The 9,731-nt window shown below is 42.1% G+C and overlaps 1 protein-coding gene across 3 annotated transcripts in view; it reads left to right on the top strand.

Moving 5' to 3' along the window:
• The first annotated feature begins 2,554 nt into the window (after nt 1-2,554).
• The window catches only part of SYNGR1 (synaptogyrin 1), a 30,307-nt gene continuing 23,130 nt past the window's right edge, over nt 2,555-9,731 (top strand). For all 3 annotated transcript variants that reach the window (XR_014492847.1, XM_083365723.1, XM_083365724.1), the window contains exon 1: nt 2,555-2,928. Coding sequence is in view for 2 of the 3 variants with exons in the window: in XM_083365723.1 (XP_083221849.1) it covers nt 2,830-2,928 (99 nt within the window). In the remaining variant the exon portion in view is untranslated. The remainder of the gene's footprint in view (nt 2,929-9,731) is intronic.

Here is a 9,731-nt window from a genome sequence, read left to right as displayed (position 1 = left end):
TTTGTGGCAGCCCCTCAAATACTGGAATATCGCTATCATGTCACCCCCATTTCTTCTTTTCTTTAGACTAGCCAAACCCAATTCCTGCAGCTGTTCTTCATATCTTTTAGTCTCCAGGCCTTTGATCATCTTAGTTGCTCTTCTCTGAATTTTCTTCAAAGTCTCAACATCTTTTTTGTAGTATAGTGACCCAAATTGGTTGCAGTATTCTAGGTGTGGTCTTACTAGGGTATATGTATACATGGTAAGAAAAACAAATCTTTTTTTTTAACCAGATGGATGTCAGAGAACAAGCTGTTACAGAATCTGGTAGCCCTGCTAGAAATACTTCAAAACCTCCTCCCAGAAGGGAGCAACAGAAACAGACTGTGAAGTTGAGTGTGTAGGGTCTCTAACAATGATTCAAGTTCTAACCACATAGCACTTATAAGCAGTACCTGAATAATGGGAAGTGGGCTTCATATAATCTTCTCAGCTGTCCTTGCCACTCTCTGTATGGACCTTCTATCTGAGGCACTGCTATCGCCAAACCAAACAGTGATGCAATTTGTTAAGGTGCTCTCAATCATGCCTCTGTAAAAAGTGGCCAGGACGAGAAAGATATACTCTCCTCACTAAGGATGATGTGTGGAGAGACCAAGTCAGATTGTTAGTTATCTGCACCCCCATATATTTAATACTGTTGACCACCTCCACAGCTGCAGCCTTGATAGAGAGTGGAGCAGGGGTTCCCAAGCAGGGGTGCGAGATGATATTCCAGGGGGTATGAAAACTTGGGTTTTCAAAATTATAGTGTATATGCATAATTCGTTGCCATTATTTCAAACTTTTGTAAGGAGTGCGAGAATATATCAGAAGTGTTCTAGGGGTGCGGGGTATAGAAAAGGTTGGGAGCCACTGGAGTGGAGTATGGCTAAGCTGGCTTTCTAAAATCTACAACGATCTCCTTTGTTGTATTAACATCCAGAACCATTATTGTGCCAGTCCACCAGAGCCTATAAGCATCTTAATTGTCATCCTGGATAAGACCCACCACTGCCGTGTTGTCTGCATACTTCACAATATGATTCATAGCAGATTTGGCACAGCAGTCATGGGTCATCAAGGTGATCAGTAACAGATGCTACACACAGCCCTGTGGGGAACCTGTACTCAAGGAGATGGAGTTGGAAACTTTTCTTTCCAATTTGCACAACCTGAGACTTATCAATAAGGAAATCAAGTATCCAGTTACATAAAGGAGTATTAAAACCTAATAGGCCCTGTTTGTTCACTAAATTGAGGAATGATTGTGTCAAATGCCAAACTAAAATCAACAAACAGCATTCGCATATGACTATTCTTTTCCTCTAGGTACGCCAAGCTAAGGTGAAGCACACAGGAAGTGCATCATCTATAGAGCGGTTCTTAGGCAAACTGTAATGAGTCAAATGTATGGGGAAGGCATGAAACCAGGGCTTTTTTTCTCCTAGAACGCTCAGAATGGAGTTCTGGCACCTTTTTTGGATAGAACCTTGTAGGGTAGGCAAGGCGGGTTGTACGACATGTGTGAGTTCCGGCACCTTTTTCTTTTACAAAAAAAGCACTGCATGAAACAATATAGTCCTATCTCTGAAAACATTTCATCATAATGGAAGCAAGTGCAACTGAATGGTAATTATTAATTTTAATTTTTAGGGCACTGGTACAATGATTTCAGTCTTAAAAAAACGACAGAACCATGGTGTGATGCAAGGAAAGACTGAAGATGTCTGTAAGAACTATGGCCAACAAGCTAATTGCTGTAAAAAAATGGTACACAAGGAAAGAGTAAGAAAGTTCCATTTAACCCAGGAGTTCTCTAGTCTTGTGTCTTCTATATCTTGTTTTTGTAAGATATAAGAAGACCACCTTCAACGAAGACCAGCACAGACCTAGTCCTGTCTATCCAAAAGAAAGTCCTTGCACTCACTGGGTTATGTATCGGCAGTGGCGTAACGTGGGTTGTCAGCACCCGGGGCAAGGCAAGTAATTTGCGCCCCCTAACCCGTGGATTTTAACACTCAAGTCTCTTCCACTAGATTAGTTAAAGAAACCCTTACCCCCTAAGCACATGTATTGTTTGTTATGAAAATACTGATGTAATTAAAGTAAAATGCATCGAATGCACCCCCCCAGATGTTGCACCCGGTGCGGCAGACCCCCCCTGCACCCCCCACGCTACGCCACTGTGTATCGGAGGACTGCAATCCGTTCCTGAAGTAGGCTCCAGACCCGAACCCGCCTCGTTAAAAAGAAGAGCGCGTTCCCTGTGGAAAGGCCTTCGCGGCCGAGGGAAGCGGAGCTCCGCACCGCCCTTCCCCACTTTCCTCCGCCCCCCCTCCAAGTTGCTAGGATGGAGGGTGCACGTAAGCGCGTGCCGTCACTAGGACTCGCGGCCGCCCTTCGACTGCTGCGAATCGGGAGCGCGCCCAGCTTGCTTCGGCAATCCCGTGTAGCGCGTACGTAGGTTGCTTTTCCCACCCAGCCTTAGTTGTCGCCCGCGAGTTTCTTCTCTCGGTTCAGCCAGGCAAAGTGAGGCAGGGAGCAAGAAGTGAGGGCGGGGCTGTCAGGCAGCACTAACTCCCAACCAGAACCTCCCGACCTCGCAGGCGCTTCACTTCGGCACCGTTCCCTCCGCCGACACCGCCGCCGCCGCCTCTTTCTGCGGGCTGCGCTCTGGTTGCTGGAAGGCGCAGCCCGCTTTCTGCCCTCTCGCTGAGCATCCCTGGCGCAGTAAACTTTTCTCGCCGGGGGAACAGCTCAGAGGGAAGGCAGCTCGGCGGGTCTTACCAGCGGGCTGCTCCGAGGATGGAACCGGGCGCGTTTGGAGCTGGCAAAGCCGGAGGCGCCTTTGACCCCCAGACCTTCATCCGGCAACCTCACACGATCCTCCGGATAGTTTCTTGGGTAAGGAGGCGCTCCTGGAGGCCACCGGGTTGCGAAGGAAGGCTGAGCTTTCCGGATCGAGGGGCTAGCCCAGCGCGTTCAAAGCCTCCTTTGGACGCTTGAAAATTCTCCGCCAAATGTGGCGCAGACGGCTCGTTTGCGGAGAGACGGGCTGGGAGCGGTTGTGGGGGTGGTGGTGGTGCAAATGTAAGCACACCTGACCGGAAGATTTAAAAGGGAGCCGCTCGAGCAGGAGCCATTGACATTTGGTGGGCTTTAAGTCGTGTGTGCCCTTTTTCAGGTGGGCGGCGCGAAGCACATTAGGGAGGCGATTAAGGGCTGCCCGGTGGGGCTGGCTTGGATTGCAAAGGCCCCGGTCTGGCTCGATCAGCTTCTTCTTGAAGAGCCTGTAGGGCAAAAGCGAGCTCTGGGGCGAGCGGCAGAATAAGACGGCGCTTGGTGACCTTTGAAGATGGGGAGGGAGGTGGGGTCGCCTTTCCAGCTCGGGCTGCCGCTGCCTCCTTTTCTGCTGTCTGTCGCTTCTGCGGTGCAGCCCCCTAGCAAGGGTTGTTTTGGCCGGTGCAATGTTTGTGAACGGATACTGTGTGTTACGCAGACCCAACCAGCAAGTGGTTAAGAAGGATGAAACACGGTCCCCCTCTTTTTTCCGATCGCCAGGAAATGAGGCTTAATGGTTTTGTATTTGGGAAAGAAAACGGCAAAACTTACTTGTTTTTGAACGTTGGGATCTCTCCTTTGCCTTTCTCAAAAACTTTTTTTTTAAAAAAAGAGGTGATTCAACTGGTTTCCCCCCCCCACCCTTCACGCTGACATCACTATTAATTTTGATCAAAATAGGAAAAGTTTTACATAAGAAGCAGCTGTCTTATGGATAAAGAAAGTTGGATTGGGGAATTAAAAAATAGTGAATTTTCTGTCCTCTATGAACCCCCGCTTTCAATGTTTTAGTTTTCTTTTTGAAGATTTGCAAGGAGGGTTGGGGATAAAGAACTGAGGAGGGGGAATATATGAGGGGTAAAAATGTGTGTGATTCTCTAAATCCTCTCTCAATTTCCTTAGTTTCAGTTTAAATATTCCTCCCCATCCCATCTGTCTGTCAGTCTGTCGATCTGTCTGTCTGTCTGTCTATCTATCTATCTATCTATCTATCTATCTATCTATCTATCTATCTATCTATCTATCTATCTATCATCTATCTATCATCTATCTATCTATCTACACTCACATATATATTTACACACACACACACACAGAGCATTTTTTTATGTAAGAGACTGTAAATGTAATGAGGAAAGTGATGGAGATATAGCCAGACAGTCCAAGGAGAAAAAATCCTTCCTGTACATATTTTTTTTTCTTTTGGAACAGCTGAATCAGGGCAGGCATTCCATCTTGTGACACTTTGCCATGGCTGCTGTGCACCTATAGTGTTTGCAAAAAGGTCATTTGGATTAGGAGAGCAAACTGCAAACAGAAATCTAGAAAGAGCTTTTGTCTCCTGTGACTATCACAAGGAGAGAAAAGGAGGACAGTATGACATGGAAGAAATTATGGAAATGAAATGGCTTCCTCCCCCTCCCCCAAGTGATCAAGGAAGGCAGACTGAACTGAGGTTGATGGCTTAGGGCAGGGGTAGGCAACCTTGGCTCTTTTATGACTCATGGACTTTAACTCCCAGAATTCCTGAGCCAGCTGGCTCAGGAATTCTGGGAGTTGAAGTCCACAAGTCATAAAAGAGCCAAGGTTGCCTACCCCTGGCTTAGGGCCTGGAAATCTGAGAAACCACTTATCTCCAATTGTTTCTGCCTTTGTTCCACCAGAATGGATGTGTTCCAGGTCTCCTCCATTAAACAGTGTCATATTGTGGGATCTAGGCAGGCATTTCTTTGTTGCAGCCCCTACCCTCTGGAACAGCGCCCCCTAGAGATGAAGATCTTCTCTCCTAGGGTCCAGAAAGGTTTAAAAAATTGGCTTTGGTCTCAGGTGAGGGGTTGATGTTTTTCATTGTTTAATGGCCCCTGTTTGGTTTTGTTGATTTTCTTAGTATTCTGTTGATTTAGTGTTTTTCTATTTTTTAATGCTTTTTAATTTTGTACGCCACCCAGAGTCTGTTGGGGTTGAGCAGCTAATAAATTTAAATAAATATTTAGTGTAGTCTTTTACTTGAGATCCATTCAGATCTTCAAGAGGAAGCCAAACAGTAGGACCATATGTGTTTCCTGTCTGAGCCATTCCTTATGGCAGTTTTCCCATTTTTCCCAGAGATAACAAGGAGTGAGGCCTCTTGTCTGCAAAATCTCTCCTCTGCTATTATCGCAATTATACGGCTTAGCCTAAGAATGCAGCAGCTAAAAAGGCCAGTGCAGTTGGGGTGCATTGACGTTAGCATTGCATCCACATCACAGGAGATAGTTGCTGTACTCTGCAGTGAGTAGGTTGCACTTGGAATACTGTGTCAGGTTTTAGGTGCTGCATTTTAAAAGGGCCACGGAAATGCTGGAGTAAGTTTAGAGAACTGAGGGGTGTTTAAGCTCCAAATAAGATGATTAGGGGAGAAATGACAACGTTCTACAATATGTAAAACCTGTTTGCGCATGAATGTGGAAAATACTGAAGGGGGGGGTTATGAATGAAATCCTAGCAAATTTGTATAGATAATTAATGTGGCTAGTAGGAATGTCTCTATCCAGAGAGATTTTACAGTACAGCATGTTTACCGTTCTCATTAGAAGGTGGAAGGCATTTGGTTCCCAGCTACTGCTGAAATTCAACGTGAAGTGATAGGAAGAAACTTGTTGCATGAATGCTTGAAACTTGCATGAGGCAAAGTGACAGAGAGCCCAGGTGACAACACAGCTGAGGTCAATTACAATTGACACCATGCGTCCTGAGATGTTTCTGTTCTTGAGAATCTAGGACAGAACATTCTCTGATTTACAGCTGTAACTTCATTTCATTACTACAGGGCGTCACTAAGCCAAGGAGAAGAGTTTTTGCAGCATGTTGCTTTCTGTTTCAGAGTGCTACTTGCTGACTTCTTTATGAAATGAACTCCCAGTTGCAGAAAGTTGCTTAGCATCCTTTTTAAATTTTCCCCTTGGATGTGTCCATGTTTCCCCAGAGTCATTAACTGCATATTGTATGTTGACCTTGGAAGTGGCTTTGATAGGTCTCTATTTCTTGTTATAATACTGTTGACTTGATAAACAAAGGATTATAGAATAGCAGTAACATTTCCAGACTATTCTCTGTATCTTTATCTGGGATGAAGTCCTCCTGGGTTTGTGAGTTTATCCAAATTACATGCTTATAGGACAAACATTTCATAAATTGGAGCACAAGCTTAGAGGAGCAAATTAGATAATTGGCTACTGAAATACAACCTTTTTCCTTCTTGTTTGGATTTTCTTTATTCCTTTGTGGAAATAGAATTCTTCCCCTATCCACTTTAGCTACCATGCACTTTGTCAAAATTTATATTCAGTGCAAATTTAAGCATATTTACCAATAGTCTTAATAAGTTTAATACAACTTGCTTCCAAGCAGATAATGTGTGTGGGGTTATACCCCTCCACCACTATTTTAGAATTATATCAATGTTATGAAAAATTACTGAGGTAAACATTACATGGCCAGAAGAGGTGACAGCTAACCATTCAGAATTGTTGAACAAATAAAGTGCAAAATATTAATCCCATTATATTTTTATAATATTGATGGGAGCTTTATAATAATGATGGGCTACATAGAATTTGTATCCTGTGTATTGTTTCTAGAGTTTGCAGATTCTTTTATTTATTTCTCTGCATCTCTAGTGTTGTGAACTAAAACATTTAAAACTAATGAATGCTGAGAATGAGTTTATTTATAACAGGGTATAAAAAATGTTGCTTGAAACCATGGGAAATCAATTAGCATTCCTTTTACGTGGCCAAATCTAACAGAATGATGGGAGCCAAATACTTGGTTCCTTTTTGTGTTGATGGTGACTGTGGTGGAGCTGGGAAGGGATTAACTTTTTAATCTTTCAGAAAAATATATCCTAATATTTGGACTAAATGCAGGAGGCAGAAGAAGACAGTCTTGGTTAGTAGTTTTCCACAGCAGTTCACTATCCTGACTGCAGTTATTGTAGTAATAAGCAGAAGATAAAAAAAAATTAAGTCTGATGATGATTAAAAACCAACTTATATGTGGCCTATTAGATGATGGACCTTACAGTTGTATGTATTAAAATGACAGCTAAACTGTACTAAACTGACAACATGTTTGCTATATAGCAGGGCTTTTTTGAAAGACCAATGTACCAAATTTAAATTCAAGAATGATTTTCTGTGATGTTGGAATTTTGCCAATTATTCAGTTGTGAAACATACGCTAGTCCCAAAGGAATAACTTTGTTGTGCTAAATTAAGTAGCTAAAAACATTGATTTGGATAAGAACACTTTAGGTGTGTTTAGTAAACATAACTAGGAATAGACAGCAAAATATATAATATAATGATATTCTCTGCAAAATTGCCAGCTTTATTCATTGTTTGAAAAAAAGTTTAAAAGCTAATTTTTGCTCTGTAAGCTATACATAGACATTGGACAGGCAGATATTATTCTTGGTTTACAGTTTTTGTCTCTGCAGATGCAATATCAGATGCTCTTAGGTTGCCTTTAGGAAGCTTCAGCAAAGAGGTATGATTGATAACAGTTCCTTTGTGACTTATATTCCAATCGAAAGCCACATTTAGAAACCCTATTGAAATTAGTGGTTCTTCCAAGCAAGTATACTGTATGTTGAGATGACATTCACTATTCATGAGATTTATAGCTACTGTATATTCTAGATACAGAGCAGAAACAATAATACTTACCTGCATATAGACCAGACATGTCAAACACAAGGCCTGGGGGCCAGATCTGGCCTGTGAAATGGTTTCATGTGGCCCGTGAAGCCATCCTGGAAACAGTGAGGGAACGGCCCCCACTGCCTTGGCCCTGTCCCAGAGACTCTCCTTCTGCCAGAGACCCTCAGATCTGTCCCACTCCTGCCCAGGCCCCCATAGGCACCCTTGATACGAACGATGTAGACCTGGCCACGCCCATCCAGTTGGCCACACACACTCTAGCCACGCCCACCCAGTAGGCCACGCCCACCCTGGCCATACCCACCCGGCTCCCTGAGGGCAACCGCAATGCTGATGTGGCCCTCAATGAAATTGAGTTTGACACCCCTGATATAGACCATGGAGATCTCAGACCCTTCTTCATTTTAAATGTATTTTGGAGAATGGTGGGACCAAGACATTGAATAGAGTCTCTGAAAAAATGTTGCAAATATATGAAAATTGAGAAAATCTTAGGAGGCAAAATAGATCCTGTGCTCCAAGAATTCACTCTCTCTAAAGAACTGATAAATACTTTTTGCTAAAAGTCTTTATTGACTAATATTCTCATTATGATTTAATATGTATTTTTTAAAATCTCTGAAAGCCCAGTGTATGAGCTTTCTATCATTGGATTCTATGGGCAACAAAGCTTTCTTGATTATTAGGAATTCAGTGCTATCTTGAGATTTGCTCAGGATCTTCAAACTTTTTCTGTGCTTTTTTCACCCCAAGGAGAAGGGGGCTTCTCTGCTGCTTTAGCAGCTCTATAATTCTATGAGTTTTATCCCTGAATGTTTTATAGCTTTACTCCTTAAATGCCAAAATAACTTTTGTATTCTTCTGAATTATCTTTGCATGGTTTTAAATATCCTAATAGAGCAGTAACAGCCTGATCTCCCTAGTCACATGCTCTCAAAGATTTAAGGTCAAGAAGTGAAGCTACAAAATTTATTACTGTTACTATTTTGCTGTAACTACAGTAAAGCAGTCGTGATTTCTCTCTCTGTCCCAGATGCTGGGTTTGGGGGAAAGTGTGCCAAGTAAAAGCACCTTCCCTGACAGATAGATGATGGCAACACAACCTACCCACAAGATGTACCATAGCAGGAAGGCAGGCCCAGTGGGAGGAAGGGGACATTCCAGAGGAGTTCTGGGAAGGAAGTGGAGACTTCAACCTTTTACCCTATGGGCATAATCCTCTGCTGCTACAGTATTCTTTCTTCAGCTTTTATTTTAAAATTAGTGGTATACCTGTAAAAAGATGCTATAAGAGACAAAACTCTAGTATTGTTCATATCATTAGGGGAAAGCAAAGCCTGTTTCCTATTATTTCAGATCAGTTTGAGTATTGGAATTATATTTAGGCTGAACCACAACTAAAAAATTGAATCATCTGAGCAATTTTTGTTTACAATCACTACTTTGTTCATTTTTAATCCCTGAAATAGGATAATAGTAGTTATAGTTTTGGAAAATGACAGTCCCATTTTCCAGGCCTTCGATCTATTTAGGTAAGTGTAGAATGCAGTATATGGCTTGGATTCTCTGAGAGATGCATATTAAATGTTTGCTGTAATAAGATATGTCTGTGGTATGTTCAGGTTTCTTAGATTCCCTTAGATTCCCTGTTCATCTTACATTTAGAAAGTGAACATAGCACTTGTCTGCAACTTTTCAAAGCACCTTTATCATCCAGTTCTTTTTTAAAATATATTTTATTATTTTTTTAACATAATCACCATTAATATTTGGTAAACAGTGTTTTGTCCGTTTTTATATTTACAAACTATCAGTAATAATTAGTTTCTATAATTCCATACTCCACATAACTTTCCTTGATTTTCTCTTCTTCCAATAATATTCTCTTTTATCAACCTTAAATTAGTACATTTCTTAGTATTTTAGTAGATAAAAATTGAATAT

Source organism: Vipera ursinii (assembly GCF_947247035.1).
Source record: "Vipera ursinii genome assembly, chromosome: 6".
Taxonomy (NCBI): Eukaryota; Metazoa; Chordata; class Lepidosauria; order Squamata; family Viperidae; genus Vipera; species Vipera ursinii.
The sequence above is the reverse complement of the archived record's forward strand: the minus strand, read 5'-3'. Positions and strand labels throughout refer to the sequence as shown.